General features: G+C 47.2%; 2 protein-coding genes across 2 annotated transcripts in view; one reads left to right on the top strand and one right to left on the bottom strand.

Annotated features, from left to right (window-relative positions):
* Positions 1-1,375: 1,375 nt before the first annotated feature.
* Positions 1,376-7,809, bottom strand: LOC146194461 (uncharacterized). The gene is given in 4 exon segments (XM_084596565.1): positions 1,376-1,482; positions 1,485-1,766; positions 1,867-2,080; positions 7,483-7,809. Coding segments are annotated over 4 exon segments (930 nt in total).
* Positions 7,808-17,905, top strand: part of LOC146194460 (uncharacterized) — a 23,506-nt gene continuing 13,408 nt past the window's right edge. Inside the window, exon 1 of the mRNA XM_084596564.1 lies at positions 7,808-7,880. Within this exon, the coding sequence (XP_084452690.1) occupies positions 7,808-7,880 (73 nt within the window). The remainder of the gene's footprint in view (positions 7,881-17,905) is intronic.

The raw sequence follows: 17,905 nt of genomic DNA, 5'->3' as shown, positions 1-17,905 counted from the left end.
AGAGGCGACCGCATGGCAGCGACTGCAAGCTGGAAATTTCGTTAACCCAGTATTGGCCTTTCACGTACTGCCAGGGGAACAGGAAAATGATCTTTGTAAAGCATTTGGGTAGAGGGTTACCTGGACCACATTATATGGGAATGCGTCGACTTCCCTGGAGTCGAGGAAAGTATCAATAGCAGAGAGAACTGGGAAGCCCTGCTGCGGAGCGAAGACCTCGCTTGGACCGAGTCCGCGAAGAGACAAAATCTCTTTGTTAGCCTTTAGTCGCGGAGGCTCCAGCCCCCATCCCCTAGGCCTGCGTGCCTCTATTAAAGGTGGACAATAAAAGTTGTCATCCATCCACGCATATCTGAAGCTGACTCCGCCTGGCGTTCTATCCGTGTGTCCGTGCTTCGCCTTTGATTTGGCGCTTCCTCGAACACCGCTACACAGACTAAAAAATAGGTAAGTCACTCAATTAGGGTGACGTCAAGGATGTGACGTCACCAATTTGCCGTCAGCTATGAGGACCAAGAGGGAACAAGTGCGCTCCAACGCCGCCGGGCGGCGCTTCTTGCCTTCCGCGTGACAGATGCTGCGCCTTTCTTTTCCTGTAAAGTCGTGAATATAGTCCGACGCAACGCACGCGCGCGCGTGCGCTCGCACATGTTGCGTTACGCTGGTGAAAACACTCCGTCGATAGTAGAGTTTTATCCGAGCGGACGCACGCGCGCGCGTGCGCTCGCACATGTTGCGTTACGCTGGTGAAAACACTCCGTCGATAGTAGAGTTTTATCCGAGCGGGTTTACGGCCAGCGGAACGGAGCGAACGGGCGCGGATGCCACTCGAGAAGTTTTTTATTCGAGAAGTTTGTCACAAGGCATAAGTTGAGAAAGGGGAATGGAATTCAGGAGATAGAACGTTAAAAGGAGTATAGTCCAGTTTCACTAATGTAGTCGCCGAGGTATGAATTAAATTTAAAACTAGCCTTCTCTGCCGGTCTTTGCAGGAAGCAGAGGACTACAACATATGGGCCTGCAGCTGCTGACCATGCGTGAGACGAAAAACTATGAAATACGCCGGAAGGAGATGGGAATTGAGAAAGAAAAGATTAAAATTGAAAGTGCAAAAGTGGAAAATGAAGCACGGCGACTCGTTCTAGAGGAGCGGAAGCTGGATCTAGAAGAAAAAAACACCAGCTGGAAGGCTCTCGCCATGAAAGAGAGCATGAAAAACTACTTAAAAGCCTTCAGAAAATGATCAACGCGCAAAGCCAAGCAATTTTTCACTTTTTGAATAAAAATACGTACTTCTGTGCTAAGTGTTTGTGTTTAGACTGTATTTTAAGATAAGGTTTTGTAAAAGCTCAGATTTCACAATCTGTTTCTTTTGCTAGAACTGCAGAGGAGTGAGGTAAGTTTCAAGATCCGGTGGATCAAGTCCGGCATATTGTGATACCTGGGCACTGTGTAAACAGGTATGACAGTTTGCAAGAGCATAGTTTTGTAGATTCAGGGCAAGTTCTGGAGGTACATCTTTTGGTTATTTTTAAAGTCTACAAAACAAAACAGCCCTGCAATTTTACCAAATCCCCACTCCACTGCCAGCCTCACACTACTCATAGCCTTATTAAATTCGCACTGCACCGGAGTCAAGGAAGCACCGCCATAGGGCTTCAGCAGAAGGGGCCGCAGGGGGTAGGCAGGGTCTCCATAAATGCAGTAATCATGCCCCTGAACAAGCGTTTCCAGTTTTGAATACACTTTGCTGGTCCCAAAGTTACCTGAAACAGTAAAATAAAAAGATAGTATGAAATGTGTCAGCAGCACTTGGTTAGGCCAGCTGGGCTCATTTGTTTTTGCTGAAGATGGTTATTCACTCACCAGCATCATGTTTACTGCCGGGATATGACCCATCCAATTGGCAAATGATTCCATTGGGACACATTATGGCTTGATACTTCAGGGCATGGAATCGTTTGTGGCCACTGAAATAAAGTTTTTGGTCCCTTGAGGGTCGGCAAATTGCCCGTGCTGTGCCATCGATGAAAGCCCAGCAGTTCGTCAAAGGGGCTCCTTTGGAATGAATGGCCTGAAAGAACAAACAAGTGGATTAAAAGCTTCTGCAAATGGGACTGTGATCCTAACTATGATGTATTTCCCCGTCGTGCTGGCGCAGTAGTTAGGGCGCTCGACTACTGTGCCCGAAGATGCGGGATCGAATCTCGGCTACGGCGGCCGTTTTTCGTCATAGCCTGAGTAGTTTTCAAACCTAATTATTATGTATTAGCCACTTATCTGCGAGAATTTCTCCAGCGTGTCGAGGTTGAGCCAGCTGTGATTATTTACGTCATCCAGCAACTGAAAGAAACATTCGTCGATGTGCCGGAGAACTTGATTTGTCAAGGAGGACATCGTTGAACTGTGCCGCCCGAAAAGGTCCTCGAATCGCATAACCGGTTTGGATAAGCCAGCAGTCTTTTTTCGCTCGACGCTCCGCTGGCGTATCCGCTGGGCCACTCAGCGCCGCTGGCCGCAAACCCGCTCGGCTAAAAGTCTCGCGAGCTCCAGCGCCCAACGTAACCGGCGGCGGCCAGCGCGCCTTAACGGGCCCTGCGCAGAGATGGCTCCTGTTACATTCGAGCGTCGGCGCCGCCATCCGCGTCGACCCACAATGCATCGCGCAGAGAAAGATGGCGGATGGCCGCGTACGCAACGTCGCTTCGGACAGCTTGGTGGAGAGGTTTATCGAAGCCAGCGGCTGACTTATTGCGCCGAGAATTCCCGTCTGCGCGGCGGCTGTGTGAACCTTGAACCACACGTGAGCGTCCCGTGTGTACGATGTAAACTGGCAACCCCTACTGTGGTGTTTTCGTTTGGAATGGGCCTAGTGCGCAGCGAATACAGCGTTCATGTTTTGGTGCGGGAGAGTGCGATTACGGGATACCGAGCAGCAGTGCGCGGTGCGTTGACAATCAGAGCGGGCGCGTGAAGAAATGTGCGAAGTACGTGTGCAAAACGAAGTGTATTTGTCATCGAGTGGTTAATTTTCGTGATAGCCATTGTTCATTTTCGTGTTTATTTGTGCGACTAGTCTTTTATTTCACTACTTCACAGTATAGCAGCGCCAATAGAACGCGTGTGAACAGATAAGGCGGAGCTGCGGTCTCTTGACAGGTGAGCTGTTCGCTGCTGCTGTGTTCGGTTTCATTTGTATGCTTGTCGGCCGAAGCGAGTTTCCCACTTGCTGCACGCACCCTTATACCGTAACGTTTGGTCTTTTTTTTTTTGTCTGTCGTTTGTATCTGTGGTTGAAGAATGCTATAAGTTGTGGAAGAAGCTCCGAGGTCACTTTACCCGCGAACGGTTGCGGCTGCGAACGGTATGCAGACGGCCCGCAGTCTGGGATCTTTCTGCGCATGCTCCGAAGAGAGCCGCTGACGGCGCGCAGCGATATATTTCGTCTGGCGTAGCGTGACTGACCGCTAGCGACGCTTGCGCGCGCGCGGAACACGTCGGACTATATTTGCGCCTTAAACGAATTACAGAACGCCGGTGAACTTAGACGCGCTCGACATGGAAGCCAAGGAGAGTTTAGCTGCTGGCGAATGGCGCAGAAGACTGGAGAAATTAACTTCTTATCACGAGGTAGTCGCTGCTTTTCGCCACGTATATCCAGACATAGCAGAGCTAAGCCAACTTTCATTTTTAATTTTGCGTTAGCTTCTTATCACCCCCTTAAGCTCTTCAATTCCCTTTTTAAGAATTTCCTCGTCTTTGTTATCTTTCTAAGGTTTAGCCTTCAAGGAGGAGGAGGGGAAAACATTTATTTGCAATGAAATGACTTGGGAAGGGAGGTGCGTATGGTTGTGGAGCTGAGTGGCAGACCCTATTCTGGGACGCCATTGGCCGCCGCCGCTGCCCGAGCTCTCTGGACCAGGGCACGCTGGGCCTCTAGGTCCGAGCTGGACAGGGCCGCCTCCCAGCCCTCCCCAGTTGGCTGTTCTTGTATTTTGGTGGCAGGCCCACACCATGTGGTATAGGTCAGCATACTGCCCGCAGAATTTGCACCTACCCGTGAATATCGGGTCCACGTGTTTGATTATGGCTGTATTTAGAAAACAGCCGGTTTGGAGCCGTCTAAGGTGGCACTCCTCAGATCTGTCAATACCTTTGGCGGGTCCCGGAAGTCCCCTCTTGCAGAGGCTTAAATAATTTGTTGCGTTCGCATAGGTTATGAGCGGGATTGGTATGGTTGCCTCGGTAGAACCGGAAGATTGAGCGGAACCCAGAGGGAGGAACGCTCGCGCGGCCGCGTGAACGGTCGCGTTCCCCCCCTTCCCCGATGATTGGGCACCCTGTTCAACTTAATAGGTTAATCGAGACTTAAAGTTAGTAAAGGGCAATTCTACTGAACATAAGCTGTCCAACGATATAACACGTGTGACAATTATATAAACACAGGCTATACACAGCCACTGCAGGCACATTCTGTTCACACACATTACATACATGGCGCACATGAGCCAAGTAATGCCGCGCATTATTAAAAGCTACGAAACTGCCACCCTCACTTTGTTTCCCTGGTTATCCATAGCTCCTTTTTGTATCAAAGCCCGCAGCAATATTTGGGTACTTTAGACGACGATAAATGTCAATTTCTTAGACGACGATAAATGCCAATTTGCGCGTCTCTATCCTGTAGTGCCATACTACAGCTATACTACAGCTGCGGTATCCAGAATCCCCCAACATGGCGGAAACGCGCCTGGTCAACGCAAGGGGGCGCCAGTTTCGCATACGTTTTATACCAATAAGGCAGTAACCGGGCGACCGTCGGTAGCCACTTCAAGGTCACTTGTTGGCGCCCTTGCATTGTGTTTGCCTTAGTGTTCGATTTCGGCTGCGTCATGTACTGTGATATCGACCGGAGCACCTTTGGGCGGTGGTGCCGGATTTATATCTGGTCGGTTGGTCGTCGATGTCTTCGTGTGGAGTGATCACGTAATAGCTGCGTCGTTGTTACTCGTCTTAGCGGCGGAGGATCTTCGCCTTTTCGCCGTTGAGAACCTCACCTCCAAAGGTTGCTGTCTTCAGTTTCCCTTACGATGGCTAGGGGACCTTCCTTGCGCATAGCTTTGGCCCGGCGACGAAAAGCGGGCCCCAAGCGGAGATAGGGAGCCTGACTGAAGGCCTCGCGATGCGTGCTCTCCCCTTCGCAGGAAGTCGTCGATTTCTTGTGGTCTCTCGTCAGGACGGGGTCGTGGGGCGTCCATGGTGAAACCACGCAGGCCGATACGCCCGTACGGACTGTGACGGAAGGTGTGTTCCGCCTCGCCGCAATGGAAGCATAGTGGGCGGGTGTTGGAAATCCACCAGGCGTCGCATTTCCTGCGGATTTGGCGTTGTTCGTGGGCGGCATTCGGGAGCAAGATGGTAGCGCCGAGGGCTTGGAAGGTCACGTCGGGCTGCAGGACGACGTAATGCAGCATCATAGCCGTCAACATCCAGTGCCCGCTGGACTTCACGGCCGACGTCCGCGAGCGTCATCACCTGGGGCTTTTGGGATGATGGCAACAACCAGCGGAGTTCCTCTCGGAAGATTTCTTAGATGAGGTCCCGAAGGCTGTCTCCGCTCTCAGATGCGTTGCTTTAGTGACTTGTGCATGCGGCGGAAGAGGTGCTTCATTTCCTCGACGTGAGGACAGACTTTAAGGGAGCTGGGTGTTGGACTGAAGAAGTTCTGCTCTTTCTTTCCTTAACCCGCATCGTGAGCTCCCGCGTAGTTAGCGAGACCTCGTGGTTTTCATACCATGCTTGCACTGTTCCATCTAGAGCAAATAATACGTTCTGAAGCTTGAAGGTGTCCCAATTGTTAAATGCGGCAACTTTCGTGTACTGGTCCAGCCAGTCCTCAGGACTTTGACCCGCGGTGCAGCTGAAAACGAGAGGCTGTCGCGGCTGCTGGATCACGACCGGTACCATAGTGGGCGATTGTTGACGTTGGGGCCTTCAGGGGTCAGGCAGTGGACCGTATTAGGGTTGGTGCCCTTGAATTCAGCGGCTGTCTCGGTGTCCTGTAGGCTGGTCCTCCAGGGCGACAGGAATAAGGCTGAGGTCTTCGTCTGAAGGGATAGTTTGGATGAAAGGGAAATACTGCCACCAGATGTCTCATGGTAGTGACAAGGCCGCAGGCACAAAAGAAAAGACAGGCGTAATAACACTGAAATTAACTATTTATTGGGCTGAAGCGCCTGCAAAAGAACAGAGCAACTCGGCGGTGACCATAGCAGCAGATATGCTCGTTGGTTGTCGAGCATAGAATGTCCGTCGCATCGATCAAACTCAATTTAAAGGCGGCGAAGAAACATCAGGATAAAGCCGCAAATGGTGACTAGCATAACCTGGAGCATTGTAGAAACACAGGTGAGTGGCTGGAATCTTCGATGAACATCTCGGCGCATCTTGCACGGCAAAGAAAGTGATGAAGATCCGTCTCACGGCAACGAGCATGAACAAATAAAACTACAGGATTTATCCGTGCGCTAGAATCAGTGGTAAAGCCGCTTGCCGGCGGCTGCCGAAAAAGCACAAATAAAGGTTAGAATTAGAATGCTTCGCGACAATATGAGGAATAGAGTCTACACGTACGTAACTTCTAAAAATAGCGAGTATTTCAATCAACAGAGAAAGCCAGTGTGTTCGATATATAATCAAGGAAATTAACGCTGTTCGTGCAGATGAAGGGTTTGTAACGATACCATCACTACCGCTTACCTAGTAAGAGAAAACTATTTTATAATGCACCCTGTGCAATTTGGGTTCACTATCCCCCCCTCCCTCTTTCTTGCTGATGCTCTGTTTTCCTCCTAAGCGTGGTATCTTAAGCGGAATAAACAGATGAAGGTCAGCGACCTTTTGATTCTGTCATTGTTCCTTCCGTATTCTATTCGCACTGCTACTGAAGGGTCAATGTGACCGACTAGCCCAGCAAACAACTATTCAAGTACATTAAGAACACAGCATGACACGGAGCTTTTAACTGGCGGTACATCAGTGAAGATCAGAAGTTACACATACAGGGATGATCCACACGTGCTGACGTATGGAATAGGTCGCATAAAAAGGTCACGAAAAACTTGCGAATAAGAAGCCCAACAGGTCGTTTGCTGGATTTTTAAAGATATTCTTGTTTAATGTAAAAGGACCAATAATGTGCGTACCTAGTTAGATCGGTCAAATATGTGTTGGATTGCTTCTGATAGATGGTACATGGATTTTTTTCCCCGGAAGAGCTGAGGCATCTGTGACTTTTCAAGTTCTCCGTTACACTGACACTTGAAGACTCGTTAATGCAGGTCTCGAATGTACACTTAAGTCGATTCAAACTCAAAACTACGCATATGGGAGCGAAGCCTTTGTTCGGAGGAGATCACTGGCAGAAATATTGCATGTGCCTTTCTATATGGCAAGGTTCTGAAGGTCTTCCCCGACGCTTACGACGCTGTCGTTGCTAGTCAGTCCGGCTTCAGTGGACACGTCGAGGGCTACGAACGGCTCTGGAGGCCCGTGCTCTTCCGGCAGCGTCTCCAGGCGGGGCGTAGCGGTGGTCTTGTCCCTGAAGGGCCACACGCCCGCACTGAAGAAGACGAAGAGCACGAGGACGCCGGCAAACACGAACACGGCGAAGGCTAGGCACAGTTCCAGACGTGTCACTGCACCATAATGGTGGGCAGGCCTGGATGACGTGCTGGACTTGTCAGTAGAAGCTGTGCAGCCAGTGGATGCGGTCGACCTGGTTACTATCGACCCGGATGCGGTCGACATGGATGCGGTCGACTCGGATGTGGTGGACCTGGATGCAGTGGACTCGAATGCGGTCGACTCGGATGCGGACAGTGCAGTAGGACAGGCGTCACTGGAGGCCAGCACAACCGGCTTGCTGCCGTGTGCGCCGGCCCTTGCTGATTCTGTACGAATTGGTTGTTTGAAGACAATCTGCAAAGAGAGGGTTTGTTTGCACGCAGAAAGAGGTCATTTCGTGCTCAGGTTGCAAACTAAAAGCCTCAGGCCACACCGGCTAGGGAAGCCTTCGTGTTTGTGCAGTTAACGAACATCCATGATAGCAATGAAACGTCAAGTGGCTGGAGTTCTGTGAAATAAACAAGCCCCGTAGGTAGAAATGGAGAAGTGTCCTAAACCGCTCTAGACTGCAGACTCTACTACTTCGGGAGCAACTTCGGACTTCGCCTCCCTTTGACCTAATTAAGTATAGATGTCCGATGTCCGTAAAAAACTGAGAAGACACGGCACCTTATTCTACCGAAATACAAACTTACAAAATTCTCGCTAAAACAACTTTATATATATGGAAGTAGAGGAATGAAAAGGCGATGTTAAAGGGGCTATCGCGTCTACTCTTGGGGCGAAACTTGAGAGCCCCTTTAATTGAAACCATCCGCAGCCTTGTTAAAACATGCTGAAAATTTAACCGCGAGAGCATCGTGCACGATTGGAAACCTAAAACAAAATTTACATGGGCCACACAACTCCTGTCGCAAGCTCGCAAATTTAACTTTCGTTCGCTTTCAACTAGAATAAGCGGCTGCTATCTGGGGCCCTATGCTCGACAATTCGCCATTTTGGTCAAATTGTGACGTACGTGTGACGTGTGCAGTATGACGGTGCCAGTAACGCAAGCACACAATCGGGTTACGCATTCTGAAGAAAAAGAGAAATAAAGTGTCAGAAAAAAGCTCGCTGTCGTCTGCTGCTATACATTGGCGCCAAGTATGAAAAACGACGGCGCTTCTGCAGATACTCTGCGGTGCATTCCATGATTCGGAAGCGTCGGGTTGCAGTGAGGCGAGTGAAGTATGTTTTGGCGTTTCCGTATTAATGTGTCATGACATACTTGCGGTCAAACATTCGGCATCAGCTACGCACTGAAAGGCTACACGCGCGCGCGCGCGCGCGCGCGCGCGCGCGCGCACACACACACACACACACACACACACACACACACACACACACACACACACACACACACACACACACACACACACACACACACACACACACACACACACACACACACACACACACACACACACACACACACACACACACACACACACACACACACACACACACACACACACACACACACACACACACACACACACACACACACACACACACACACACACACACACACACACACACACACACACACACACACACACACACACACACACACACACACACACACACACACACACACACACACACACACACACACACACACACACACACACACACACACACACACACACACACACACACACACACACACACACACACACACACACACACACACACACACACACACACACACACACACACACACACACACACACACACACACACACACACACACACACACACACACACACACACACACACACACACACACACACACACACACACACACACACACACACACACACACACACACACACACACACACACACACACACACACACACACACACACACACACACACACACACACACACACACACACACACACACACACACACACACACACACACACACACACACACACAACAGAATAGCAGGAAGGCTAATTAGGCGATTCTCAGGCTACCGTACACGTGCAGAGGCGGATAAACGGAAAGAAAGCGAAAGATGACTGAAGAAATCATGGTATGAAGCTACGGCGGCACCGCGCGCGCGCATTCCTTACTGTCGAAACGCTGAAATGCAAATCAATAATGGGAGATTATTTTCAGGCTGTATTAAAAAAAAGCAATCAACACAAAATATCACTACTCAACTACATCATATGATTAGAGCGTACCGTCATAACGTGTATCACCTTTGTTTGCATCACATTTTTTTTCTAAAAAAATAAGCAAATGGTGAGCCCGCATACATAATAAAAGAAAACTTTATATATGAAACGCATCACATGTGGCAAGCAAACATGTGCCATGTACATGGAACATACATTCCTTTATTAAAATAGAAGCTGTGAGTATTTTTGCTTGCTTTTCCCATCACGGAAAGGCTGTTCAATTCATTACATTGTAGTGAGTGCATAGTGCAAGGCAAAAAAGGCAGTGCTTAGGGCCGACGTTTAAAAAGTCTTTGGTGATCCCTTGCTGCCTGTTGCGCGAAGTTCCTGCGCAGCCATCGAACCATCAGACCCCTCAGGTTGGACTCATGAACCGACCAGACAGATAATAGAAAGCATCGCGGTGCTCTCAGAAATTCATGATGGTTTAGTGGGCGCTGTTTAACACAGAGACAAGGAGGAGAAAACATGGGACCAGCGACTTTATTTCCCTTCTTTTTCTTTGCCTTTATGTTAAAGAGAGCCCACGAAACCATCATGAATAACCTAAAATTGATCCACCTTTCCCTTCTGTTGCTCTCTGAACTACCCCGCTTCGCGCAGATCAACCGCTTGAGTTAGCGGGCCGCATTGCTGCGCTTGGCAACTACGGCACGGATGAATGGTTTCTCTATTAGAGCAAAGCATTTGCAACGCGAGGGTATACCTACGACCCTCGTGCGGCTGTAAATCTGCGTCTTCATTATTAATCCTTTAAAAGATGACACAGCTGAAAAGTTCCCTTATGACGTCGTTTCAGTGCTTTCTGCAATTACAAGATGTGTGAGCTTACATCAACACCCGCCCAACTGTCTACCAAACTGCGGTAAGCTAACAGCCACCTACACTGCACGTCGAATTCGCCATGTTTCTTTTCGCGGCCGCCTCAGTGGTTCAAAATGCGGCGCCGAACTTTTGTCATTTACAGCAATGGCAGAACATCCTTTGCGTAATGAAACGTCATTTTGACGTCATCATTAAATGTTTATGAATGACGTATTTCCCGCCACACAACTTCAGCCAATCAGAATCAGGAGTCGGCTCTTGACAGCGGGCGGTTCATCTCAGCCCATTCGGAATACAAGCGTAAGTGCTTCCTTTTTTATCATATATACCTCTGATTTCCCTCCACAGATACTTATATATACCCTCCATGCATCATGAATACCGCTGTTAAAAATCCGTTTTCACGCTCACGTCATTTTCACGGCACAGCAAAAAGCCATTTTGACACACCAAAATTTCGAGCCACAAATTTGAAACACGTGACTGTTCTGAGAATCAATCAGAGAAAAAAAATGGCGCCGAACGGCGGCCATTTGTGTCGAGAATAAGGCCCCTGGTCACCATATTAGGAGTACCTAAATGTAATCACTAGAAGCTGTTCAGAACCACGACACACGTTCTACTTCTCATTATTACAAGCGTCCTGCCAGCGTGACTAAAATTTAAATTTTACTTATCAGTGACAAGTTCACAATCACGTTGGGAATCCGCGCTTTTTTACTTACTGCACAAAGTAATATACATTCGTCACGCAACACCGCAGCGACCAGTTCACACCTCCCAACGCTTAAATAACCATCTAAGCTATCAAGGCCTAGTGGGGCGCACTTTAAAATCTCTGCCTTGTCACGGTTATATACAAACTGTCGGAATAGTTGTCCACAACTCATTGCAAACTCACTTGAGCCATAAGTTAAAAACAAACAAAACAAAACATTGAGCACCTCACTGCAGTTAAAATACCTGCTCCATATTGCGTTCGCAATGTATAAATTTATTTCGCCCAGAGCCTCTAACTGTATGCTGTATAATGTACGTTATAATTCTCGTTTTGTTAACGTTCATATTACATAACTTAGTAGTTGGTTGTAATTCAAACTGTATACTAATGTTTAAGTTTGTATTTCTGGACCATCTACTACTGTACCCGTCCCCCTTACAGAATGATGTATACTTGTAACGCGAAGGTATTTGAAAAAAGTAACAAAAAGCAATTGCGTGTGAACCCATGGCACGGAAAATATTGCTGGCGCACTTTGCCCAATTTGAAGAAATTCTCCAAGCTCTTATACGTAACGCAGTGGGTAGATGTAACTGTAGAATCGTGCTCCGCATTCCTCGCCGCAGGTTATAGTTTGCGACAAGGATTTGAAACGAAAAGTGCAACTCTGATGATAAGCCGTTAATTATAAGCGTTAGGACATTTAGAACTTTGTCAAATGCTGAGCCAGTTGTAATCCGCCGAGAAAAACCATGGCAACCATGCCAAACTGGGCTTTCACATGGCTTAATCAGTTTAAGCGGAGGTAAACCACGCTTAAATCTTTTAGTGCTTGCTCACTATAAAAAGAAAACGAAGTAATAGTATGTACGCAAATGCATTACATGATTATTTTCAAAGGATTGCTGGTTCATTTTTCGTTAATGACCGGTTTCAGTCGTCTTATTGTTCATTCGTAGCAAGTTCAGTACTAATTTCTCGCGCCTATTCACGCTTCGTATGATTGGTAAGATTTTATCTAATCTAATGTTATGCACCCGGAGACATGAAGAACATCAATTATTGTGTTGACCACACGGAAACGCCAACAAAATATCACATCTGGCTGTCTTATAATAAGTCCCTCTGCAAATTTCCGTACATGCTGGATTAAAGGGCAGTCAACTTGGTTTCTTTGTGGCTTTGTCGGTGTTTTTAGGTTTTTCACATTTGTTCTTTTTTTTTTCACTTCTGGCTTGGCTTACGGATTTTAATGTTCCAAAACGACTCTGTCTATGACAGATGGCGTAGTGGAGCACTTCAGAAGTTTCTACCACCTGCGGTTCTTTAACACCCACTGACATCGCACAGCACGCGGGCGCCTTGCTTTTCGTCTCGGCAGAAAAGCGGCCGTCGAGGCCCGGTTTCCATCCCGCATCCAGGAAATAGCAGTTGTGCGCCCTAACCACTGCACCAGCACGATGGGCCTTTTTTTATATTCTTTTTTATTTTCTTCTTTCTCTCTCACAACTGGCTGAGTATATTGGCAGATGAAGCATATTTTTGTCTCCTTATATAGCTTCAATGACAGCATGTACCATATTCACTGCCAAAATCCCCAGTTTTCCTCCTAGGAGCAAATTATCGTCCGGCCGCTATTCCCTTCCTTAATTTTAAACCTTTCATTATACCCTACGCTGTAGTAACACGGAAGACCGAGCTAGTTGGTAGGACATTGTTCTCTGTTCTGCGCTGCTTTTTCAGAAATTAGATCCTACCACATTCGCTTGCCGTATCATCTCTTCGTCTTAAGCCTAGCCTCAGTGTGTAAAGCGCAGGTGAGACAACGGGCGAGGGCAATGGAAGCAACTCTAGAGATGGCGGGTGACTTACTTTATGGCAAAGAGCGGAAAATCAGGAGTGCAAGAAATGCAGACACTAACACATAGCGCTAAGCCCTGCTCTTTGCACCTGCGTATCCTCCTTATATTAATTTAATGACGTTACCGCGATGAACGCGCGCAGTCGCTGTTACCTTTTCAGAATGTGGTTTGTGTGCCACCTGTTTCACATGCAGCGCCGCTTCTCTGTCGCGCTGGCGACCCGACGCAGTTGGCGTTCTAGTGGAAACTGGGTCCATATATTATGCAAGAGACAAGACACAGTGCATGCCTAATGTAGAAAATCAAAAACTGCCATATACAGAACACTCGCTGCCTGGCGACCCCAGCGTGACTGGTTTAGTGCAGCACGCGGGCAGAATGGTTCGAGCTTCAAAACCCAATTTTTTTCACTTGGTTAATAGCTGAGATACTCAGTGATAAAAAACGCAGTACGGACCGTCAAGGTCACTGGCTCAAGCATTGCAAATGTGCACCACAGCGTCCCAGACTCCAGACGACTAAGCTAATGTTCAACAGCCTCGGGAAGGAACGGTCGTTTACATAAGGTAGCGAAGCACTGGAAGTAGTCGACGAATATGTCTACTTAGGGCAGGTAGTAACCGCAGATTGAGACCATGGAAGGGAAATAACAAGGAGAATAAAATTGGCATGAAACGCATTTGGCAAGCACTCACAGATTATGACTAGCAGCGGTATCGCTCAAGAGAAAGTATACTACAGTTGCATCTTACCTGTACTCACCTATGGGGCTGAAACGTGGAGGCTAACCAAGAGAGTTCTACTTAAGTTGAGGACAACCCAGAGGGCTATGGAACGAAAAATGGTAGGGGTAACATTAAGAGATAGGAAGCGTGCAGAGTGGGTCAGAGAAATAGCTCAAGTTACCGACATTCTAGTAGAAATTAAGAAGAAGAAATGGACATGGGCAGGACATGTAGTGCGAAGAAAGGATAACGGATGGTCGCTTAAGGTAACAAACTGGATTCCAAGGGAAGGAAAGCGTAACAGGGGGCGGCAGAAAGTTAGGTGGGCTGATGACGTTAACAAGTTTGCAGGGGTCAAGTGGATGCAGCTAGCACAGAACCGGGTTAATTTGAGGAATATGGGAACGACCTTCGCCCTGCAGTGGGTATAGTCATGCTGATGATGAACTACATATGATCAAATGTCTTTAATTCGGTGTTTTAAAAACGTATATGATTGGTGTATAAACCTGTATATGTGAATGAACCCAATAAAAACTCGACATGATCACAACCAGTAAGATATCTCCCCTACTTTTTTCGTACACTATTAACAACATTACGATTAGAAGTGGTAACCAACTAACATACGTATTCGCCACAATTACATAGTTTCCGTAACTGTGACGACTGCGTACGTTAGCTTGTTATGCTTTTGGATCGGAATGTTGTTAATACTATAGGTAAAAAGTAGGGCAGATTTCTTGCTGGTTATGGCCATGGCGACAGATTTCATTGGGTTAATTTGCAGATCCCATTTCATACACCAATCATATACGTTTTTCAAACACTCATTTAGCAACATTTGTTTGGAGCGTACACATCTATCAGATATGTCGTTCAGCTTAAAGAAAACGTGGCTTGTTAAGATGGATACTGGAACATTCAACATCTGATGTTAAGCTTCAAGAATTTAAAAGTATGGTCCGACCTAAGTTAGAGTATGCAAGCATCATATAGGACCCACATTGTCAATACCAGATCAGTGCAAAGATTAGCTTTATGATTTATATTTTCCGCTTACCACAAAGCACAGTCAGTGACAGCCTTACGCATCAGCTCGATTGCCTAAACTAGCCACACGCAGAAAAATAGCGCGCTTCGAGTTTCTTTGCATGCTCTGTGAAAATAAATTTAACTTAGAATCTGCTCTGACCGCCAGGAAGATTATCTACCCGTACTAACCACCCATCCGCCATTATTTCACACACACCTGAAGTTAACCTGTTTAAGTACTCATTGCTTCCAGAAACTGTTGTTGCATTCACCAATCTTAATCCGTAAGTTATTCATAACAGCGACTCAGCTGAGGCTTTCGAGAAAAAACTAGAATTGTGTTTCTTGCAATGTGCCTGCCTTTCTTCCGTAGATATGTTTTTCATTCCCCACCCTGCAGCAGCCCGTGAGGGCTTACAGTATTGTGAATAAAAACAGCGCTATGAAAGGGAACATTCGTGCTGCGTCCTAGGGCTTTTTACTGAGGCGGCATACTTCCGAGGTGACATAGTGCACATACCAGCTTGACGGTGTACGGGCCAACCAGTTCGGTCCAGTCATGTAACGAACACACATTAAGTGCATAGGCCTTGACGTGTCAATGAGACTTTAGTTGAGTGCGCTACCCACTGTCAACGAAACGTCTACTGGAGTCAAGTTACACACACGTGAACTTTGATCTAGCACCAGAAAGGGTTTTCTCACGTCTCTTCCGACTTGCGTATGTGAATGCTTCTCGGAACTGGATAACCAGCACCCGCGAGAACTGAAATTGCGAGTGACAGGAAGTAAAGTATGGGTGTCAAGAACGACCAGCTAAAACGGGGGTTTCACGCTTTCTGCCCTTCACAATCTTCCTCGCGAATACGTGTAAAACTATCGCTTAAATTCTGGCTCCATCGGAAAGGTTCTCTACCGATTCAAGAGGAGGTGAAAAGGGGAATAAATAGGGAGAGAGAGAAAGCTGCTTGTGGCCTGCTTCGCACACTGTTTTACACAACAGGAAGAAAGCCACGAAACGAAGCCGTGATAACATCTTGGAAAATTTTTGTATGCTCAAACCTTGACACGCAGCATTTAATGTCTTGCACTATATGAGCATATTTATCAATGACCTTCGCCCTCCCTCCTTCCGCGCGTTCGCGTTGATACAGAGGGTGAAAATTTACCGTCGTCGCTAAAGGGTGCACATTATGGAGGCGGTCGCGAACTTTGTTGTGAACCATTATCGTTTAATAGAGATGGAGGAATGCTGTTGTGTGGTCACTCGGATTGCTTTTCGAGTTCAGAGAGGCCACCTCACAGAATATTGAGATATTTAAATAGCTGTATTTAAGTTATATACATACTATCAACATGCTGGGAACATGAATGAAAAGCAAATGAACAAAATTAGAGAGCCTCTTAGATGTTCCTTCTTTTAATGCTCCGAGGCAATATGCATCGCAAAAACAAAGCAGAATGGCGAAAGCCTATTCTTCCTCACCTATCATTTGTCTCTCATCGTTTGCCTCTTATAGTCGTTCGTTGCAGTGCCGCATATAATTATAATTGGTTTACAGGTAAGGAAAGGCAAAAGAAAATGTTTTATTACACCCGAAGGGGACATGTCAAGTACAGCAGTACAAAACACCTGCTAGCACCATGGCACAGGGTCAATACACTCATATGAAAACATGACACGACGCTGGATGACAACAAGAAGGCAACACGGTCCAAATTAAACGTGACTGTAAGGAAAGGCGCAGTATTTGTCATACTTATTCCGGCAAGTGTGAGTTGAACTGTACGCCATCGCTTCTGTCGTGTGGCATTCCTTGGCGCACGTTCAAATATGGGAAGTTGATGGAACAAACGTTAGACAATGAGAACACTTCTGGCGCACAACTCTTGCGCAAGGGATTTCGTCCTATGAACCTAGAAAGGCTTTGACTTTAAAAAACGATGCAAGTCATTTCCTAAGAAATTATTGGGTAAAGCTTGTTACTGCGAACAAAGAGTGTGATTCATAGCCTCCCGTGAGATCCCTCAAGCTGAGTCTCAGGCGCAATGACTGTTTTGTGTTTACCCCCTTCGTGAGGCCTGCGTAAGACGGTGTCCATGGAAGCATGCTAGCTCCTGACGTTCATCTCGAACTTCACGGTGTAGAAATGCTTACTGTAGAGTTAGTTGGTCAGAAAGAAGTATAGAAAGACTGCCTAAAAGAAAGGCGCTCTTTCTATCAGTCTTCTTTCCTGTGATCATGCCCTTGCGCCGACCCAATGAATAGAATTTCGCGGGTGCAAAGAAAGAGGTCCACAACTGCAGCTGCCACTATCTAACGGTCTTGTTCAGCCGTGGTCCTTCTTCGATATCAGTCTCATCAGCAAGACGACTTTGTTTCTAGTAGCCTCGCAGGCCTGTTAACCGCCGCCATCCGGATGACCTTTGGTCATACGAACAACCCATTGAGACACTTTTGTCTGTCACTTTTCTTTCTTGCGGCGTCAAGCGTGAAGCCGTCGTTGAAATCCATGTGCAGACATTTGGAAACCATACCCGATTTATGAAGATATTGTTGGTTGCCTCAAGTGCGCACTCATGAATTACAACATAGCAATGTGAGCGTGCCTTCGTGGCTGGCCTTATTACTTGTGCGCCGAGATGTGTTCCCTCGACTTTGTTTCGCGGCTTGCAACGCGTTTACCGGCGATTGTTGGCGATATGCTTTCTCCCACATCGTCAGCCATCATGACCTTCTTTTTTCTCTCCTTCCCCTTCCCCAGTGCAGAGTAGCAGGCCAGATTTGAATTATTTCGGCCAACCTCTCTGCCTTTTCTTTTCAATCAATCCATCTGTCTAAATATCTATATCCTTATAAAGATTACGCACGAATA

The sequence above is a fragment of the Amblyomma maculatum genome, chromosome 3 (assembly GCF_055883805.1).
Source record: "Amblyomma maculatum isolate TAMU_Amacu chromosome 3, ASM5588380v1, whole genome shotgun sequence".
In the NCBI taxonomy this organism is placed as follows: domain Eukaryota; kingdom Metazoa; phylum Arthropoda; class Arachnida; order Ixodida; family Ixodidae; genus Amblyomma; species Amblyomma maculatum.
Note: the sequence above shows the minus strand (reverse complement) of the source record. Positions and strands in the feature narration are given on the sequence as shown.